This window comes from Danio rerio, chromosome 19, assembly GCF_052040795.2.
Source record: "Danio rerio strain M-AB ecotype USA chromosome 19, GRCz13ab, whole genome shotgun sequence".
Classification (NCBI taxonomy): Eukaryota; Metazoa; Chordata; class Actinopteri; order Cypriniformes; family Danionidae; genus Danio; species Danio rerio.
Genome location: NC_141039.2, coordinates 10,598,488 through 10,620,743, shown reverse-complemented (window position 1 = coordinate 10,620,743; position 22,256 = coordinate 10,598,488). Strand labels below are relative to the sequence as shown.

Genomic DNA, 22,256 nt, shown 5'->3' with positions numbered 1-22,256 from the left:
AAGTACATATCAAATGGCATTTAGAGGTTTTTGTATCTAAACTCTTCACATGCAAACTCCACGCAGAAATGCCAACTGACCCAGCCGGGACTCGAACCAGCAACCTTCTTTCTGTAAGGCGTGATCTAAAATATATTTTAAAAAGTTAACTCACAAACATTGTGTCCAAAAATTTTTTTAAAATAAAAATAAATCATTTTATAGACTGTTTCATTTTGTGAGGGAAAATGGTGTCTATGTTAAATAGCAACTTTTTCGATAATATTGTTTAAGGGACAAAATAAAAGCTTCATTTGTTTCAGTTTTTCTTAAAAAGCTTAATTTGACTACACTTCACAATGTTGAAATTCAGATGAAATGGCAAAAAAATAAAAATAAGTCGAGCAAAGCTATTCATAAAATGTATTGTGATGCTAAATTAAGTCAAAATTGTTTCAAAATTTGAGATACTGTCATGTAATTTAGCATTTCAACCACCCCAAAATAAATCCCTCAATATATTCTCACCTTTTTATCTTTGAACATCCAAGGAGCAGTTTAGTCATTCCGTTTCAAGACACCTTCAAAGCAGATAAATGACATGAAAGGGGTCAACAGACACCCCATTCAGGACCCCTCCTCCTCATGAGCATGGCCCCCGAGAACTTCCGGCAAAACCGGAAGAACCTTTGTTTGTGTTTGTCAAGATGGCGGCTGGAATGTATCTAGAGCACTATTTGGACAGTAAGACTATTGTCTTCATTTTGATATTTATCCCCACAAATAAACATCGTCCGTGTTTAGATTGTCAAGCATGCCTGCAAGTTTCACATACACACGCCATTTACTATAAAAACGACCACGTAACGAGACAAAGCAGCGCTTTATTACGCGTTATTGCGATCAGTAGCTTCTGCTAACAGGCTATGAACAGTGTTATGATGTCAGCGACGGTTTATCGCTTAATTGTAGTGTTACTGTGACAGGATGTGATGTTTCTACTATTAATGTATTGAAATGATAAACATAAATAAACCCTGGAGCACATTGTTAAGCTTCAAATAAAGTGTTTAGCCCTGTCGAGATAACAAATAGTTTATTTAGTGCCATTTTTAAAATGTACACAGAATTGTGGGTCTTAGATGCTTTGTGTTATTGGTGTAAAGTTGGTTTTATTTTAGCACATTTGGACTTTTACCTCATTAATATAGTTTCAAAAAAGTATTATTTGCTAATTTTAAATAAGGATATAAAATTAGCAGCCAGTTACTATCAAAGTACATTATTTACAGTCAGTAAATTAGTGCTAATGTTGTTTTAAAGTCATATTTACATGCGAATTCAGACTAAATATTTAAAGTAGGCTGGTAAACAATATAGCTACTGTGTCACAACAAGTAGTCACGTTGTGTTTATAACAATTTGTCATTATAACGAATCTGCATTAGCCTTTTTAATTTCTGCTTCACTATTTTCTTGGACTCCAAAGTATAAATGTGAGAATATAAAGCCAATTTTACCTGAATCTTCATGGTGGTGCTGAAGACTCATATGTCACTTGATCTATTTAGGCATCGAGAATCTGCCATTTGAGCTGCAAAGAAACTTCCAGCTGATGCGAGATCTGGACCAGAGGACAGAGGGTGAGTCGGTGTAGTAATATCTTTTATAATGCGTGCTGTTACTTTATTTCCTGACTCTATTATTTCTTCTATAAAATGGTACATCTCTTTTAAATGGTTGTTTGTTTACATCTCTTGTTTCTGCAGATCTGAAAGGGCAGATTGATTCTCTGGCTCGTGAATACACCGCTAATGCTCGGACACTGTCATCTGAACAGAAGCTCTCGCTGTTAAGACAGATCCAGCAGTCTTATGGGAAGTGCAAAGAGTTCGGAGATGACAAGGTGCAGCTTGCGATGCAAACCTATGAGATGGTTAGTGAAAATCTGCATTTGCTCTTTGCTAAATAGAAAAAAAAGTAGATATATATATACAGTGCTCAGCATATACAAGTACACTTCTCAAATCTCTCTTTTAAATTCTTATTTTTAATAGAAAGCTATACAATATTATATTTGTGTATATACAGATTAGATTATCAGTACTGAAGCCAAACCTGGAACTCATTTAACAAAATAACTTATGATCATGCTCCAAAAACTAGTACACCCAAATTGATATGTTATAAAAAAAATATTAAATGCAAATTTGACAAATTTTAAGAGAAGCAAAAAATAATAATAATTTAAATTTTGTTGATATTTTGTAGGTTGTCATTTTTATTTCTATTATCTTTTTAGTTTTTTTAACTATTTTTTCTATTCTTCTATTTGTTTAAGTGATAATTCACCAAAAAATTAAATGTACTCACTATTTACTCTATATTTTTTATTTACTTTTAAAAAATCCCCAAAATTTATCAGATATGATGATAATTCAGATTTAGTAAGAAATAATAAATCTACTTTTATACAAGTTTGTTTTCCATGCAGAAATTGTGCCGCATGTCAGAATCTAGTAAAGTATAAAGAATTTTAGAATCAAGTAACAGGTAAAAATAATAAAACAAAAAACTGCATTATTATATACATATATATATATATATATATATATATATATATATATATATATATATATATATATATATATATATAAAGGGAAGTCATCACGTTATTTGAAATTGCGAATTAGTGAACATAAATCAAGTATACGATGACAAGATATAACTTCGGCAGTAGGAAGACATTTCAGATGATGACATTAAACAGAAGAATGTATGGGGGAATTACCAACCTACATCACACATGATGTCACACAGGTTCAACCACGCATACCAGTTGCAAAAAAAGACCGGTTGCAATAGCAAACATGTCGTGTTGTGCTGTAGGACAACCTAGAACCAGCTACTGCGAAGGCACGGTCACCTCTGCATTTCAGCCTTGACCCAGGTATGCACAACAGTTTCTGGTTAGAAGACCGAAGAGACAGACCAGGCTGATGCTCAATTAACATGTCTGACAGATAAGAAGTTGCCAGGCCATTTAGAGATTTAACAACCGAGAGAAGCATTTTAAAAGTTACTCTATAGTGCACAGGCAGCCAGTGCAAAGAGCGTAAAACTGGTGTAATGCGTGTTGTGTGTCATGTTTCTTGGTACCTGTTAAAAGCCTTGCAGCAACATTTTATACTAATTGTAACCAGGATTACAATAGTCCATTCTAGTAGTAATAAAAGCATGGATTATTTTTTTCCAAACTTTTTTCTAGATAAAATAAATTTGACAGTTTTTAAAAGTTGAAGCTGAAAAAAGCAGGAAATGACCACTGCATTTAACTGTTTGTCAAATCTTAAGCCATCATCCAGAATTACACCTTGATATTTTATCCAGGGCTTCATAAAAAAACTTAATTTTTCTAGATTAACCATTGGGGCTCTGGAAGAGTTTGACGGGCCGAACAAAATCATTTCACTCTTACTCTCATGAACTCCTGTAACTACTGATATCTATAGATACAAATACCATGGAAGTCAATGGTTATAGGTTTTATCTTTTTATATATTTCCAACAAAAAAAAAATAATGTCAAAAAGGTGGGTAAATGATGACAGATTTAAATTTTTGGGCGAGAACTCTCTCTCTTTAAATAATCCTGAAAAAATTAGTCACTTTATCCACACAAAAAAAATGGGCAGCTCTTTTTTCCCCATTGTAAATAACATATATTTTTATAAATGCACTTTGAGCAGTCTATTAGAATCATTATTGACAGATCATCTAAATGTTTTACTATTACAGCATCACTTTATAACTCCATATGATTGATCACCTTTCTGTGTATACAGGTGGATAAGCACATCCGAAGGTTGGATACGGACCTGGCTCGCTTTGAAGCTGACCTCAAGGAGAAACAAATCGAAAGCACCGATTATGACTCTACCTCCAGCAAGGGCAATAAGAGTGAGTGTTGTGCTTTGAACAATTTCTATTATTAGTTAGCTATTTGCTATATAATTATACAATTAATGCTGTTTTGCACATACATATCCCTCATATGTGTGTCTGTTCATCAGCAGTTGCTTTAAATGTTGCTTATTGTTATTTAAAGGTGACATTCGAGGACCCAAGAAGAAGGAGGTCAATCGCGCAAGGTCAAAGGTGAAGAACTCTGATGATGACTGCAGCTCAAAGAGTGGACAAAAGAAGGTCAAACTGACACAGAGGTGAGATCACACGTCTGAGGGGCATGAATGAATTCCCTGAATGAAAGAGTTAACTGCAGTTAAAGTCCACCTTTTAATAATTTGTCAAATAATTTGATTACTGATGTCCATGTAAACACAGTCACTGTCTTTCTCCCCTGTGTGTGTGTGTGTGTCTGTGTGTGTTTTGACTCTGTGAAAATTAGCACGTGCCCAAACCGACACTCCAATCTTTATGCAAATTTTTTACAGATCCTCCCTCTTTTGCTCCTCCGACACTCCCCCCTAAACAGAGCTGGACACGCTACTTTCCTGACTTTTTCCAAAGTAGAGGTGTGAAAACACCCTGCTGAAACAAGGGGGTTTCATGGCCTTTTAAATGTGAGGCCCCGTTTACACTAATGCGTTTTAGTTTGAAAAAGTTTTGTTACGGTTACGCCATCCGTCCACACTTCGCCAGAGTTCTCGAGCGCCGAAAACGGAGCGTTTCGAAAACGCTGGAGAGGCCGTTTTCATTCTTATACGCGGCTGCTCCGTCTCAGTGTGGATGATGGAAAACGGAGACATCTGAAAACGGAGGCGGGGCTGCAGACATTCGCCTCTCTGATTGGGGCTTTTCCTCAATATTAAGTAGCCTAACCCACACAGTTCAGTCCTGCATCCTCTCCTTGTAAGTTCAGACTTCGCAAGTTTGATCAAGGCTGCAGTCTCTTCTTCTCAGTTTGATATGGAAAACAGACTATACCGAGGACACGGGTAAATCTTCAAAGGGAACAGTGTACTTTATAGCTTCATTAACATCACCCTGGCTCTGTTGTTTCACTTTCTCAACAATAAAATGTAAACATGATTTAAGGAACTGCCTATCTTCATTTTAATATTAGCAACTTAACAGACAGCAGAAATGTAGAGGTGTCGTGCCGTATAATATGAGCGTCATCTTTACTGTGTGGATATTTATAACTAAACGGAGCCAATAACAACTGTCTCCTTTCAATTTCAGTGTAAATACGAAACACACCCTCTCTTTTGCTGAATATCAGTTTTAATAATCGATAATGGCCATTATAAAAGTATTGCAAAAAACAGAAATGTGCGCACATCTAGAAAAATCTTGAAGGCAGGTGCACGATCAAAAAACAAACATAAGTAGCAAAAGATTCAAAGTAAATCGGCACACTGCCACTTTAGCTCTCAAAAAAATTTTTATTTTGTCAAAATTACAAAAACACTACGTTTCGACCGACATGGTCTTCATCAGGTAAAGCGTTGCAAATGGAAGTCTATATAAAAGTATAACATACAATAAGTTTATACATTATTGGAAATAAAGGCAAAAGATCAGTCAATATACAGAATGTAGGCTACGTGCTTACATTAATCATTAACTTATCTCTGCGCTTAGCCAAAACACGTTACCCGAGAACAAGTAAAAGATTCCAAAGACCAAAGTCAGGGAATATGTCGTTAGATAAAGACAACAAGATGAATGAAATATCATGTTTAATAAATATAGTGAGATTAGATCCAGCGGGAGATGCTTGATGAGCTGTCCGACTAGCAGAGCTCTCATCTGGGGAGATGGGCTGCAGCGCTTGCCCGAGAGTGTGTGTGTGTGGTCACGTGATGTGCGTTTTCAGCGTTTTGGTGTGGAGGGAGAGCAGTCAAAAAACGCTGGGTAAAACGTGAGTGTGGACGCGGATCGTTTTCATTCTAAAACGCTGTTTTAAAACTAAAACGCACTAGTGTAAACGGGGCCTTAGAATGTTTTTAATTAATAGGGCATAGGGTGGATAACTGGGAATAGAACACAACCAGGAACTACGTTTCTAACTACAGCTCCAGAAGTGTAGTTGCAAGCATAGAAGTTTGTGACGCAGATTGCGAATGCTCGTTTGAATGATGGATTTGGGAAAAGCTAAATCAATTAACTATGTTTGTAACGACGGAACTTGCAACCTTAGTCGGCTAACGATGGTTTTTGGAAAACCCTGGCCAGTAGACAAAAACCTTAGCGTTGAACCCTGATAATGAAGTATCATTATGACTCAGTAGTGGAATAACCCAAATTCTCAACTAGTATTTTTATTCCTTCCAGCACTGAGTTTTCAACTCCAGCTGTGAACTTTGGGAACGTGCATCCCTCTGATGTGTTGGATATGCCTGTGGACCCCAATGAGCCCACCTATTGCCTCTGCCACCAGGTTTCATACGGAGAGATGATTGGCTGCGACAATACAGACGTGAGTTTTCTTGCTTGTTTGCTGCAGTGGCCAACACACTCACAGCCTCCCATATTTTTTTGCTTACATTAGATTTTACTTTGTCATTTGAAAACATTTATTTGTGTATAAAAGCTAAAATGGTGGTTAATTATCTAGTCATAGGTTTTAAACTTTATTCTTTGACGTCAGCGTTACATAATAGAGTTTCTCTTTCCTCAGTGTTCTATTGAGTGGTTCCACTTTGCCTGTGTGGGTCTGACCACCAAACCCAGGGGAAAATGGTAAGTAGTGACATGATTTTTTTTACCCTTGAAATAGATGCAGTTCAATGCTGCCGGGCATCAATATAAAAAAAGAAAATCTACCATTAGGATAAACCAAAAAAGCAGACCAGGCCGCTAAAAAGCCTCAGTCTACCAGATGAGCTCTATTTTGACTTAAATATAAATGCAACACCAAGATCTCAACAAGATCTCAACAACCACGCAACATAAATTATAAATGATGGGGATTTGCATACGTTTATTAATCCTTCAAATTGCTGCATTTAAATCTGATTGAAAAATGCAAAAATCAACAAAGAGATTCAGTCTTTAGTCTTTTGAGTTAGTTTTGAAGTTACAAACAGTTAAATAATGCAGAAATACTGAGATAACAGTTTATAGTTTAGATAGAACCACTGATGTTTATAGTAAAGATTAAAATCACCGTCATATGCATTTGACTTGAAAGTTTTAGGCAGCTCTTAAATTATTTAACCAGTAGGTGGCAACAACCAGCCATCAAAAATATGCCACTGAATAATTCTACAAAAAAATTACACATCTAGCAATGAAACCTGAAGTTTTATGTGTGAATAACACAATCATTTATCAAAATAAATCTCTTCAGACTCTGTGTTTTGACCGTTTTGAGCCATCGTACAATCGAAAAGCTAAATACAGAAAGTATTATTTTAGAAAATGCGGCATAGATTTATCCTATTTGGCGTTTTAGATTCTTTTGAACACATGTAGCTACTGCTTGTCAATCAGACAACGCTTCTGTCTTCGTTCTTGCTGTCAATTGTGGGAAAAATGATCGATGAAAAGTTTATGATAAACCGCTGTGAGTTTCACTCAACTGAAGGCACAGATTTGCCCTCGGAGTCAGATTTTGATTCAAAACCTGATCATTGAGCACAGATGACTTTATGACAAACACAGAGCATAATAAAAAGACAGAATGTGCTGTGAGTTGAGAACCCCTATGCTGGATTCAGTGACTGGCGCACCTCTCTCCTGTGCTGCTGTTAAGGCTGTCACCTCAGTGTGTGTGTGTGTGGTGACAGGCCTCACGCGCTCACGATATAATCAACATGAATATCCCGATCAAACTGAATACAATCTTACATCAACAACACATGGTAAGCAACGCGTTGATAACAAATAGTCTTATTAAATTACAAACAACCCAACACATTGTTTATCATGTGTGCATTGTTGCTTTTATGTTTACTCGTGTAAAAAAAAAATTTCCTGAGGCGATTTAAAGCAAAATACACAATGGCACTCAATTAAACATATCTACAATGAAAAGGAACATGGTTACTTACTGAGTTATTAACTAACAGCAATACCACTGACTTTAAAAAGAGTAAACAGTGTGAGGAAAGATCCATTGTAGTGCACTGGACAAGTCTGAACAAGTTCCGTCCACGCATGCACGAGGCAGGCAGGTCTGTACAATTACGTAATTTATCAGCTTAAAGATATCGGCCTAATTTAGACATCAGATCGATAACGATAATCTTAAAAATAGCATTTATCGGCCGATAACCCTATGGCCGCCGATATGTCGTGCATTGATTAAAGCAAGGTAAGGAAAACGCTTCGTAATTTTCACAAACTGTAAAACTAGACTCAGCAACTATTGTGTGTGTCTGTGCTGCTTTTAAGTCCATGTCATCAGTTCTGAACAGCTTCAGCTGTGTGTGTTAGCAATCAGCAGACAACCAGAACAGGTGTGAGTGTGTGATGCATGAATGCATTTTATTGTCCATATACCAGCAGATTTGTAGTCCTTTAGCGATCTGCCAGGATTAGATAGTTATCCGCAACAGTAGTAGTAACAGTGAATTTTCCCCAGTACTGAATATTTTACAATTTAATTTTATTCAGCTGATTATTTCTTTATTTTATTTTAAATTAAATTACAGGTACTAATTTCTGTTTGTTAACAAAAGTTTCTTGCTGTCAAGTTTTTGTAATAAACGGAAGCAAATTACAATTGTCTGCTCCCCTTTTTGGCTAATAAATGGTCCAATTCGTGACAAAAAAAAAATCATAATGTGATCTGAACGGTGAGATTTGTGATCCGCTACACCACTAGCGATTTTGGGGAATATAATTGTGCAAGTCTTATTCCAATATAATTCAACATATGCCTCTCTTCTACCTCAGGTACTGCCCAAGATGTTCACAGGAGCGGAAGAAGAAATGAACATGCTAAAGAAAAGGCCTGACAGAGAGGGAGGTAGAGGCAGGCACAAGCGTTTTAAGGCCCTCCATAGACACTAATATAGATCCACTCTCTGCTTAATCTGGTGCTTGTCATCCTCTTTTTCCATCTTCACATCCCTCTCTCAGCCAGACAGTAAGAAGGGATGACGGGTGAAGATGAAGGAGGTGTAGTTTATAATTTATGTGTTCAGTAAAGACTTTTGTTACTGAGTATTTTGGATTCGTTTTCGGTTCTGCTTGTTTTTATATATATTCTTATAATTGCAGTTTGTTTATTTGAAATACACATGAACTCTGCAGTCAGGGAGCATATCAGGAGATCTCAAACTTCTTCTTTTGTTTTTCTGTACATCGATTGCTGTCAGTGTCTTTCTCAGATGGTTTCTTCTCAGTATGGGATGATTTCCTATTAGCCTTCGAACAGACATAAAGTTGATCAGGTTTGCAACTGATAGCTCACCTAACTTAGTTTCAAGCATTCATAAAAGGGCAACGGATATCTACGTACCTCACTAAAAGTGAAATGTTTTACAAACCAGCATTTACAATTAAACGGCTGCTCAACGGAATCATTTCAAGCTGTTTTTACATGCACTTAGTCAATACAAAGCCTTTCCACTACTTTTCCACTACGTCTTATATTCACAAATGCTACACTTGAAGACCACTTCTTCACTTCAGGTTCATTCCACAACTGTAGATTTCAGTGCAGGCGTTTTTATTTTAATTCTTTGGTGCTTATGTTCACACTACTTGGATAGTATTTGAATATCGACTGTTGGCATGTTTTTAAGTTGAATCGCTGACATCTGGTCATTTTATTTTGTAACATATGAATTATTGCGCTAGTATTACTGTGACTTGAGTAACGGGGTTCTTTTGCGACTGGATTTTGGTGCTTATGAATATATATAACAGATGTGTTTGATTGGTGTGAGATGCACAGTACCGCTAACAGTGGTTTTCAGTCATCGTGTTGACGTATTTAAAGCAGTATGATGCTTTTTTTTTTAGTTTGTGAGATGTCGGAATCAAATGTGTCGATATCAACTTGTATTTAAGATTGGGTTGATTTAATAATACAATTACAGACCATGCAAATTTAAAACCTGGTGCTACACAGTGCTTGTTCTCGACGGTTACATTGTCTGGTGTATGATGAAGGGTTTGTGTGTCATGTGTTTTTGCCTTTTGTCATGTTGCTTTGTGATTTGATCGTTCCAGATATTCTAATCTAGAGTACTGTACTAATGTCAGATATTGGGTCTGGTGTCTTCCACGCTGAACGAACAATGCCTGATTCTGAAAGCGTCAACGTGTCTGTTTGTCGTTATTTCATTCATTTTGGGATTTGAAATGTTTTTGGCAATGTTGACGTGTAAAACAAGGTGTTCATGTCAAAGGAATTGTAATATTGTGAAATACTGGATGTTCTCTAGTTTTGTGAATGTGTTTAAAACCATCTTCTCAGAATTACAGATATTCATAATAGGTATTAATTCATTTAATGTATGGAGAGCAAAGTAGAAATGAATCCACTGATCACGGATAAAGTATAATAATAATAACAATAGTAATAATAATAATAAAAACATATAAATGTCTTATAAAATTTCATCAATACAAATGTGACACTTAAAACAGTCATATTGTAAAAATTGTATTGTATTGTATTTAATTTTAAATAACTGCTTTCTAGTTCTTTGAAATTAGTCTTTTATGCTTTCACACAATTACAAATATTAATAAGTAGGTTTTATTCACTTTTGCTCTGTTCAAATGTACTACCCTTTTGTTATGTTAGGGATGAAAACATCCACTGAATAAAACTGCTGTAAAAATGCATCAGATTAATTTTTTTTTTCAAATATATTTGCACAAATCTGTTAATCAATTTTAGTCCTGATCAAAATTACTAAACTGTTTTAGAAAATTACAGGATTTTAACTCTTTTAATGGCCAAATTTACAAATGATGTCACAGATTTGGTAAAAAAAAAAAAAAAAAAAAGGACAAAATGTCGTATTTTCAATATAAAAGTAATTGTAGGCTGGCTTTCTTTAACCTTTTATCACAGTCTTGGACATGTGAACGTTAGAAACAACATTGGCTTTGATGCATTGTTAGATTTTCATTTTTTTCAATTTAGTAGTTTTGATCAGGGCAGAGGTTGATTAACAGATTTATGCAAAATAAAACTGAAAAAATATTAATCAGATGCATTTTTACAGAAGTTTAATTTAGTGAATGTTTCCATCCTTAACGTAACAAAAGGGTAGTAAATTTGTAAAAAAAAAAAAATAAAAAAAAAATTTTAAAGCATTTTCTCAAGATATGTGTCAAAATAAGATTTGTCACCAAAAATCATTCTGCTAGCTGAAACACGAAAAAGTTATGACCAAATTTAGACACAAAATCACCGCAGAGAGGATAAAAACATCCCTGACAGCACATAAGGGTTACTATGTTAATTCAGTATATGGAAAGCCATGAATAACTGAATCCATGAGTCATTGATGAGATATAATAATATAGTATACGATTATAGCATAATAATAGAGTATAAACAAACAAAAAATCCCATTGAGAATCATCGATTAACTTATCATTAAAATTATTTATCATTTTCTACATTAAATAATAATATATAGAAATATAGAGTTTATATGAAAAACCTCTAAGTGCCATCTGAAATTGTCTCCTAGAATAAGCATTTTATATAGCCTTTAATTTTTTTGGTCAGTTATTTCACTTTAAAGGCAATGCAAATAACCTAATTTTTTTTTTTTTTTTGCCAAAAAAGTAGATTTACTGAACATACACACGAGCTTGCCAAAAGTGCTCTTTTTGGAAGACATTTTCAGATGGCATTTAGAGGTTTTTGCATCTGAACTCTTCATATATAGACTAGTTATATATGTCAAAAGTAAAAACAAAGATGTGAAATATTTTGATATGTTAACTGTTTTCTAGTGCCATGAATAGGGTAAACCTGCATAGAATACCTTTAGAAAAAGGAATTAGTAATTCAATAGCTTAAATGAAAAGTAAAAGGAATTGAATTGAGGAGTTATGCATAAGGTATAATAATAATAAAAGCACTAAAATATAAAATACTATAAATTACATACAGTATACAAACTAAAAATTATATATATATATATATATATATATATATATATATATATATATATATATATATATATATATATATATATATATATGTATATAATTATTTCCTGTAATGCAAAGCTAAATTTCTAAACGCATATGTATATGGTGTGAGAGACTAGCTTCATAAACTAGCTTCTAAATAAAATATTGCACAATAAATGGATGTCCACGTTCTGATACTGCATTGCAGTTCTCATATGAGCCGCTAGAGGCAGCATTTCACTTGTAAGAGACGCACTATGCAATGCTGCAGTGATTCTGCTACTCCTTATATACTCCTGATGCTGCTCGAGTGGCTTTGTGCACATCAGCTTTTCTGTAAATAATTTAATCAACAAATACTGCTAAAAATAATTAAAATATGCTTCTAAATTTGAAATAGACTGATAGAAACGGCTTCAGTCGCTGTCAATAACCTATAGGGGTGTGGCAGACTGAGTCATTAGCTGTTTGAGTCTAGTGACTCTTCTTATAGTGACCGCAAATTTTTAATACACGTCTGGTGTGGACATCACTAAAATTAAATAAACGATCATATTAAAGGGTTAACTGAAATCATCTCATAATTAATTAGTATTACTTACCCTCAGCACTGTCAGAACGCAAATGAAGATCATTTTAATCTATCAAACATTTATTTGCCCCCCTTCATGGAAACATTGCTTCACATCATTTGTAAAGAATTGAATATAACAGTACGTACATAAGAACTTAGTGGTTTAATTCAAGACTGTAGGGTCACTTTTTAAAAAAGGGCAGGCATTTTTAAATTTTAGTAGGCTACCATCAAATGTTTCAAAAGCAATCCAACAATGTAAAATGTTAAAATTTTCTACAATTTTTGATTAATTTTTATTATTACTGGCAATATACATTAATTTTTATAAAACATCTAAATCCAAACACTGCAAACTCAAATGTGGAAGCAAAAACTAAAGCATGGCTATTAGCAGTGGGACATAAATAGCAGTGGCGAGGCAATGGCACAGTAGGAAGTGCTGTCGCCTCACAGCAAGAAGGTCCCTGGTTCGAACCTCGGCTCAGTTGGCGTTTCTGTGTGGAGTTTGCATGTTCTCCCTGCCTTCGCGTGTGTTTCCTCCGGGTGCTCCGGTTTCCCCCACAGTCCAAAGACATGCAGTACAGGTGAATCGGGTAGGCTAAATTGTCTGTGTGTGTGGAATGTGTGTGTGGATGTTTCCCAGATATGGGTTGTGGCTGGAAGGGCATCCGCTGCGTAAAAACTTGCTGGATAAGTTGGCGGTTCATTCCGCTGTGGCTACCCCGGATTAATAAAGGGACTAAGCCGACAAAAAAATGAATGACATAAATAGCAGTGTTACTTTTGTCCCCACAGGAACTCTTGCCACTTAAACCTGATTTACTTTTACACTGAAAAACTCACACATTGCAAACTTAAGGATGTGTTATTGTACTTATTACCTGTAGACTGATCATTAGTTTGACACATGAAAAGAGCTATACAACTTGCAATAAGGAAAAAAGAGCTGCTAAAATAATTTTCACTTTAAAACTAAATTAATTTCTGCATCTGACCACAAGATGGAGGCCATACAGCATAATCCTGTTGGTGAAAGCTTCAAAATGTTATTTAATGTTTGTGTAGGTGACAGAAAAACTGCTTTGTTTCATTACCTGTTGAACATCTAATCCGTCTGATGGATTTATGAACCAGCAAAGTACAAACAAAACGGCATCCTTTCCAGTGCTCAAATTCACTTATTTCATTCACTCCTTCAAGTGGACCATTTTAGTGGATTAATGTAGGTAATAGTGAATGAAGGTACTGGGGGGCGATTTTGGATAATCAGTTTATAAAGCGAGTTCTTCAAGACCGCTCAATTCAAATGGACTTATTATTTTATTATTTTATACATAGACGTTAAGAGTGAGAGGAATATCTACCATTTGATTACGTATCTTTGAATTCCAAATATTTTGGTGTGAACCAAACCGAGTTGTGCAGAAGAGCATCTTTGAACGCAAAACACATCAAACCTTGAGACAGATGGTTGCAACCCAGGCTCATTGTGGAAACGTAGTCCCGCGGACGTTACTGGAAACTACGGAATATGTCCCGGCAGGTACGTACGGCTGCAGTTTTTGTTTTTGCGAATCCGCGAGAGGCCGCTGTTGTGCGCTTTTTCGCATCTCAAACGCCTCTCGCGAGTGCAGTTCGCGCCCGCGCTGTTCTCGCGTTAACCCACCAGAGGCCGCTGTCCGACTGACCGGATGATTGACTGCGCGACTGGCCAATCGGCTGACCCGCCCTCCTCCTTCCCTGAACCCAACCAATTTTACAGATTGACCCGCCCGCCCGCTCACTTCCCTAAACCCGGGTTTACAAAAGCCGTCCAAAAAAAGAAAAGCTCTGATTTTTTTCTACCGCGTTTTTCGGGTTTCAACCTGTTCTCACCCTGTTACGAAACTCGTTCACTTAATTTTTAGGATTCTGTTTTTGTCTTATCCTGATTGCTGGAACCGCTCTTCCCCGGACTCGAAACAGATCGCCGTGGTCAACTCCTCTCTGCATCTCAAGCCTGCCAACGTACACGGTGAGCTGAGTGGACAAACGGGTTTCAGCGGGGAAGCCCTCCACAAGGAGGTAAGCGTCAAAAGGGAACAGCGTTACACCGCCCCGTAGCGTTCGCCTGAAAAAAATAAATGCAGCCGTACGTACCTCCCGGGGCGTATTCCGCTGTCTCCAGAAACGTCCGCGGGACTACGTTTTCAGAATGAGCTTGGGTTGGACAGATAGGCTACAGCAGCATAAGACCACACCAGGTGCCACTCCTGTCAGCTAAGAAGAGGAAACTGAGGCTACAGTGACACAGGCTCACCAAAATTAGACAGTAGAAGATTGGAAAAACATTGCCTGGTCTGATGATTCTCGATTTCTGTTGCATCCAACAAATCTGCGACTGCGTGATGCTATCATGCCAATAGCCCCTTTCACACATACAGACCTTTCCGGAAAATTGCCGGCAATTTTCCGGAAAGGTTGTATGTGTGAACAGGTCCTTTTTGAAAATACCGGTAAATTCGTTCTGGCTATTTTCCGGAAAGAGAAGTTGTAACATTACCGGTAATTTGCCGGAATGCTGCGCTGTGTGAATGCAGAAGGAAGATTGCCGTAATAAGCGCGTGCACGTCTAGAACGTGCTGACGTGAGACGTCTGATTTAGCCAATCACAACAGTCAGACGCATTTACGTCCGCGCGGTTTGTGAGAATAAAAGCCTTTGAATATTTTTCCAGACACATTTAGCTGCTAGAAGTTAGTCAGATCAAGTTTATATGTTCTTCTTAATGCCAACTGTGTAAATAATCATCGATGAGATGCTTATGATAAGCCGTTGTTTGTTTACCTTCAAGCTTGTGCCTGTGAAACAGCCTGTGAGCGCCTGCACACGCACATATTATGAACATCTCGACATGCAAAAGTGATCCTGCGAAAGTTGTTCACAATATTGATCCTCCACAGAGTTTGTGATGTAGTCAAATGTTTACAAATACAAGCGCAGCCGTTTAAAGCTCATTTGTGGTTAATGATGTCAGAATTTACCGGTATTTTGGAATGAATGTGTGAATGCTCTTTTCCGGAAAATTTCCGTAACATACCGGTAAAGTCGTTCCGGAAATTTTCCAGATATTTACTGGTATCACTGTGTGAAAGGGGCTAATGTGGAGCAAAATCTCTGAGGAATATTTCCAGTTCCTAGTTGAATCTATACCACAAAGGATTAAGGCTGTTCTGACGGCAATATTATACCTAATATTTGACACTTTAGGCTGCATATTCACAACAAGTGTGGTATCATTGGAGTTTTGATCTTCATTACATCCTGCAGAAATCATGTTGATAGATGAGCTAAAGTATTCAACACAATTATAATAGTATGAAGCAGAATAAGGCTGAATGCTTCAGTAAAACAAGAGTTGAAGCAATTGCTGATAAGAGACGAGTGTGACATGATACAAAATCAGCAGAGCTTTTATAATGCCACAGTCCACTGTTTCTGGATCTTCCAGAAGAAGTAGCGTTGTTTTTTCATACTAAACACATTTCTGTTATAATGAATTGTAAAAACACATTAACACTTCTTCTGTGTTTCCCTGTTTTATATAAAACAAAACTGGAAATGGAGGGTGTATGACGTCAGTAGCACGTTCGCACAGGAAAACCGCGAATTTTTCTGCATTTTAAGTTTCTTCAAAACATTTGGGATAATCCAAGTATGTAATCTAGCAAAATATATAACACTGTTTACTAAATGTATAACACATATTTTAATAAACAGTTATTACATATTGTGTCTTTTAAAGTTTTGTTCTTTGGAAAGTCAACCACATTTAAAAACCGTTCACTGGCTGCCCACATTAGGAATGGTTGATCTTTAATGACAATGTGTGCTTTAGAAGAAACAGTCCATTTGTCATTCACTGAGCTGTGCAGATATGCAAGATGCCAGGAAGAACATCATTCTGGCCTCCATCGGGGACTGCCAAGGCTTTGGGCAAAGTCATCCCAGAACTCAGTGAGTAAATGATGGCACTTATAACAAATGCTGTGTAAATGAAATCAGTGCAGTTTTACGGAACAACTTTCTCTGCAGGAGTGTTCATGACACTGCGCACTTCAGCCAACACTCCTCTAATAGGCAGACAGATAGATCTACAAGCCAGCCAAACGTTTGGGATAACAGATTTTTGTTTTAGCTGCTAATTTTATTTTGTGAAGAAAAATAAGAAGAAAAAGCATTGTTTTTATAGATGTTAAAAGTATGGGGGACTATGGGAAGATGAAATCGATTCAGTCTTTAGGACTCTGATATCAAATACCATCAGCTATATCTGTACTAAATCTATATATTTTAAACAATATACATGATAAAAGTGATTAAAGAGCGTGTGCTTTCTTATTCATTCATTGTAATAAAGGTATCTACCATCGTGTATAATAATGTAAGTATATTTTTCCTGCACAACAATATTTCATCATCTGATAACAATCTTAACTTTTTTCCCTCAAAGGTATCCATGTCTGATGCACAGTGATAACCATGATGATAAAATCATTTGCTCAAACTGAACCCTTCCAAATTCCAAAAGGTAACAAATGATGCTTTATTCATTATTATTAAAATATCAGGAGGGTTTTATACAGAGATCCAGATCTGTGTGTAAATGTGTAAGACCATAATGTATAATAATTGAAGAAACATGCATGATTTTAAAGATTAAAGAGGTATAAGTAATAGTATTCAATGGTGTAACGGTGGCCCTTTCTTAAACCCCAAGTAGGTAATATTTAGCTTTTTGTTCGGGTGCCAGACAGAATAAATCCGTCAATATATTACAAATTTAACTTTAACCCAGATAGCTATTAGCCACGACTACAAACTATACTAAACATAACACACAAAAATACACAAAAAATTTACACAAATTCACCAAATGAGTATTAATATATTAATATATAATAAATGACCCAAGCAAACATCACCCCGAGCATAACACTGCCACTTGTGGTCTGTGGCCATTAATGTGATGCACCTGCATCTTGATTCGTCACTCAGACCAGGATTGTCCAATCTTGATAATTTTGAGTTCACTGCATGCATTGTTGGCAATGGTGTACATCTGAATGATGGTCTTTATTGTTTACACAGCCAGTTATACATAATAATGTGATGAACATTTGCTGTGACACATTAGCCGGTAATGTTACAACTTCTCTTTCCGGAAAATAGCCAGAACGAATTTACCGGTATTTTCAAAAAGGACCTGTTCACACATACAACCTTTCAATTTTCCGGAAAGGTCTGTATGTGTGAAAGGGGCTATTGACCTAAGGAAAGGTTGTATGTGTGAACAGGTCCTTTTTGAAAATACCGGTAAATTCGTTCTGGCTATTTTCCGGAAAGAGAAGTTGTAACATTACCGGCAATTTGCCGGAATGCTGCGCTGTGTGAATGCAGAAGGAAGATTGCCGTAATAAGCGCGTGCACGTCTAGAACGTGCTGACGTGAGACGTCTGCTTTAGCCAATCACAACAGTCAGACGCATTTACGTCCGCGCGGTTTGTGAGGATAAAAGCCTTTGAATATTTTTCCAGACACATTTAGCTGCTAGAAGTTAGTCAGATCACGTTTATATGTTCTTCTTAACGCCAACTGTGTAAATAATCATCGATGAGATGCTTATGATAAGCCGTTGTTTGTTTACCTTCAAGCTTTGCACACGCACATATTATGAACATCTCGACATGCAAAAGTGATCCTGCGAAAGTTGTTCACAATATTGATCATCCACAGAGTTTGTCATTTAGTCAAATGTTTACAAATACAAGCGCAGCCATTTAAAGCTCATTTGTGGTGAATGATGTCAGAATTTACCGGTATTTTGGAATGGATGTGTGAATGCTCTTTTCCGGAAAATTTCCGTAACGTCCTCGCCTGTGTGAACAGCGCTTTTTTGAAGATACCGGTAAAGTCGTTCCGGAAATTTTCCGGATATTTACCGGTATCACTGTGTGAAAGGGGCTCTAGTCACCACTGTTGTTTCTGCTGGTGATTTGTTGGACCTTTAGCGGTCCAATCTTGATGATCTTGGGGCCAAAGGTGTACAGTTACTTGGAGGGTCATAATCGTGAACACAGCCGTTTACAAAGAAGTCTATGATAAACAGTATGCAGTGACACATCGCCCTGCACTGTAAAAAAAAAAAAATCTGTAATTTAACGATTTATTTCTGGCAGGAAAAGACACATAAAATAACGGCCGTTAAGTTACAGAAATTTATTGTAAAATAACAGAAAATGAATTACAAAAATTTCCTGAAATTTTAATTTCTGGGAAATTTTTGTTATTCAAGCTCTGTTTGCTTAAAAATAATCCATATATGCACTCTGTGATTTGTTGCTATTGCAAGTCTCAGTGTTCAGTGTCATAGAGCTGCCAGTAGACCTGCAAAAAGCCTGTAATCATCACTTCATCTTTCCTCTTGTGATCTCAGATGACTTTACCCAGCATGTCATTATGTGTAGATTTAGCCGTGAAGTTTATGAGTCACAGTCACTGGATCTGAACCTATTATTTTCTATCATACAACTCAGTGAAGACAATAACTTGAAAGTAACACTGCTGACCTCATCCAATGTTCGGATATTTGTGCTGTGTATGTATATAAATTACTGCATAATTAAATAATGCATCACTTTTGCACAAGTGAACATAATATTTTAGAAAACTTGTCCAAAATGGTCACAATTCTTTGTATATTAGTCAACTATAGGGAAGTTGATAAATCATGTGTTTGTTTTTTATCTGCAGTAACTTTTAATTACCTTTAAATAAAGTCTGTTCGGAATTGGGTAGGCTAAATTGTCCATAGTGTATGTGTGTGAATGAGTGTGTATGGATGTTTCCCAGAGAGGGGTTGCAGCTAGAAGAGCATCCGCTGTGTAAAACATATGCTAGATAAGTTGGCGGTTCATTCTGCTGTGGTGACCCCAGATTAATAAAGGGACTAAGCCGTAAGGAAAACGAATGAATTAATAAAGTCTGTTCGTTCTGCATATTTAACACCTCTATGCAGTCCTTTTGGACATCCTACACCTCAGCACAAATCTGTGATCCTTTATTAAGTCCGAGCTTTTATCAGGGCCCATGGAATTGTCTAATTTAATTTAAATTTATATATATATATATATATATATATATATATATATATATATATATATATATATATATATATATATATATATATATATATATATGTATTTTTTTTTTTTTCAGTAAGAAGCGCTTTTTCTAATTGCAGTGATTGTTTTGCATGCTGTTTATGCGATCCAGGTGGCTCATGTTTTAACCACCTACTGCATCTTGCATTTTTGACGTCAGAATAGACAGTTGAAAAAAGTCAAATCTGTGCAGAAAATGCACCCAATGTCATGCACTCCGGCGCCAAGACTGATACAGTGGTCTTCTAACTAGAGGATGACATGTTTTCAGGAATCCCACTGGTCACGGGATTCATGTGGGATTCCCACAGAATTGAAGTCATCTTTGCTATTAATCACGGGACTGGGACGGTACAGTATAAAATATTAACAGGAGCAGACGGGAGCGGGAATCAACCAATAGGAAGATGACAAAAAAAAAATTGCACCGCCTATTGTAGTTTTCTTTTAATTATGCCTACAATGTAGGTACAATTGCCATCGGTCTTGTCTGACCGACAAATTGCTCACAACCATCATAGGTTCATTGTTTTAAGCCAGAGTTTAAAAAAAATTATAAACTGAAACTAAAAGAATTATTGTATGCATGTATAGTTGTGAGTGATGAGAACTGGAATATCTACTGGTAACTTTTCCATGTGCTCAACTTTCTCTATACAACCAGAATCATACTGAGTGTTTTAATATATTTAATTATTTGATTTAATAATTTGAATCAAATAAGCAGATGCAAAAGTTATATATATATATATATATTTTTTGTCGGCTTAGTCCCTTTATTAATCCGGGTTCTCCACAGCGGAATGAACCGGCAATTTATCCAACAAGTTGTTATACAGCGAATGCTCTTCGAGCCGCAACCCATCTCTGGGAAACACCCACACACATTCACACACTACAGACAATTTAGCCTACCCAATTCACCTGTACCGCATGTCTGACTGTGGGGGAAACCGGAGCACCCATATATATATATATATATATATATATATATATATATATATGCGCATGTATGTGTGTATAACTTTTGTTTCTGGTTATTTGATTTTTTATTTTCAAAATTTGTCGATGTTTAATCAATATGCTTAAATTGTGCAGTGCTGCTTTTCTCTCTTTCATTATGCAAGAGCATATTGGATGAAAATTATTAATTAAAACACTTTTCAATAAATTAGTAAAATGCAGCTTTATGTACTGTTTGGGTTTATTAAACTATTGTAGACATAGTGTGAACTATGTACTGTTTTAATTTACTGTAACTGATCTCCAGAAAATCTAGAAACGGGGACTCAGCAGCTAATCTACCTAAAGACTAAATGAAGAAAAAAATACATGTATGGGAGCAGTACAGGAGCGGGAGTCATTTTAAACAGGAGCGGGATAGGAGTGGAAGTCATTTTACCAGGAGCAGGATGGGACAGGAGAATTTTTTAAAACTTTGATCTGGGAGTAGGACTGGACAAGATTTCTTTCTGTGGGAGTGGGACGGGACAGGAGTGAAAATATGTTATCCTCTACTTTCAACGTAACAAGCGCCGTGCACTGTCAACAAAAAGGCAGTGCGGTGTGCCTCATGTTTTCAGAACTGAAAAGCATGTTTGTTTAGCCCCTTACTTACCCTTTACTTGTCTGAAACCTGCTTGAGTTTCCTTATGTGTTGATAACAAAAGAAAAATGTATTTTGAAATATGTTAGAAAATTAATTTAACCACTGACTTTCATACTGTTTGTTTTACTCACTATGGAAGTCAATATTAGAGGTGTCTAAAACATTCCAAATATTTTGAAATTCAACAGAAGCATTTATCTTGTGTTCAACAGAAAAAAAGAAACTAAAGATTCAGAACCAAGGGTGAGTAAATACAATTTTGTAGTGTTTAGTGAACTATACTTCAACCTTTTGACTTTCACTCTGTGAAATATTTTGTTAAATAATCTTCCTTACACCACAGGCAAGTTTGTTTGTTTTGTTTTAATGATAACCTATATGGACAAAAGTTTAAGAAAGTATTTATAAAATTAAAGGATTTTTTTTATTGTACAATATTATTACAATATTATTAAATATATTAAATTAATTAATTTACAATATTAAATGATTTTTTGTTCATTTGTAGAGACTGGATGATAAACACAGCAAACATCTTTTAAAAGCCAACTTACTGTGAGAAAAATAAACTATTATACAACTGTTTACTTATTATTGTGATGTCATGATCAAGATGCATATGCTAATGTGGGTGATCTTGAGGCACACAATGAAGTTCTCTGTTTTGCTTTTCTGAGTCATGCTTGGCTTTCCAACCAACTTTTAAAAGTTGCTATGAAGCCAACTTAAATGTATTTGGATAGAAAAAAGAATAATTTTACCATATTTTTTTATAGGTCACAAAATACTACTTTAAAAATGGAGCT

General features: G+C 36.0%; 3 protein-coding genes across 14 annotated transcripts in view; 1 reads left to right on the top strand and 2 right to left on the bottom strand.

Annotated features, from left to right (window-relative positions):
* The window catches only part of fam131ba (family with sequence similarity 131 member Ba), an 86,911-nt gene extending 86,269 nt beyond the window's left edge, over positions 1 to 642 (bottom strand). For all 11 annotated transcript variants that reach the window (XM_087295449.1, XM_087295451.1, XM_087295464.1 and 8 more), the window contains exons 1-2: positions 508 to 642; positions 81 to 125 (exon numbers count right to left, since the gene is read on the bottom strand). Coding sequence is in view for 4 of the 11 variants with exons in the window: in XM_087295444.1 (XP_087151570.1) it covers positions 81 to 125; positions 508 to 525 (63 nt within the window). In the remaining 7 variants the exon portion in view is untranslated. The remainder of the gene's footprint in view (positions 1 to 80; positions 126 to 507) is intronic.
* si:rp71-15k1.1 overlaps positions 1 to 22,256 on the bottom strand; it is a 465,095-nt gene that overhangs the window by 214,409 nt on the left and 228,430 nt on the right. The window lies entirely within an intron of this gene.
* On the top strand, positions 659 to 10,221 carry ing4 (inhibitor of growth family, member 4). 2 transcript variants are annotated; one of them, NM_001020468.2, is made up of 8 exons: positions 659 to 723; positions 1,551 to 1,622; positions 1,749 to 1,915; positions 3,824 to 3,938; positions 4,087 to 4,201; positions 6,279 to 6,423; positions 6,625 to 6,686; positions 8,847 to 10,221. In NM_001020468.2, the coding sequence occupies exons 1-8, from the start codon at positions 687 to 689 to the stop codon at positions 8,884 to 8,886; spliced, it is 753 nt and encodes a 250-aa protein (NP_001018304.1). In that variant the 5' UTR covers positions 659 to 686; the 3' UTR covers positions 8,887 to 10,221. The 2 variants fall into 2 exon arrangements, 1 of the variants encoding a protein (NP_001018304.1); XR_015515748.1 differs by having other exon boundaries at positions 675 to 723; positions 4,087 to 5,253; positions 5,475 to 6,423.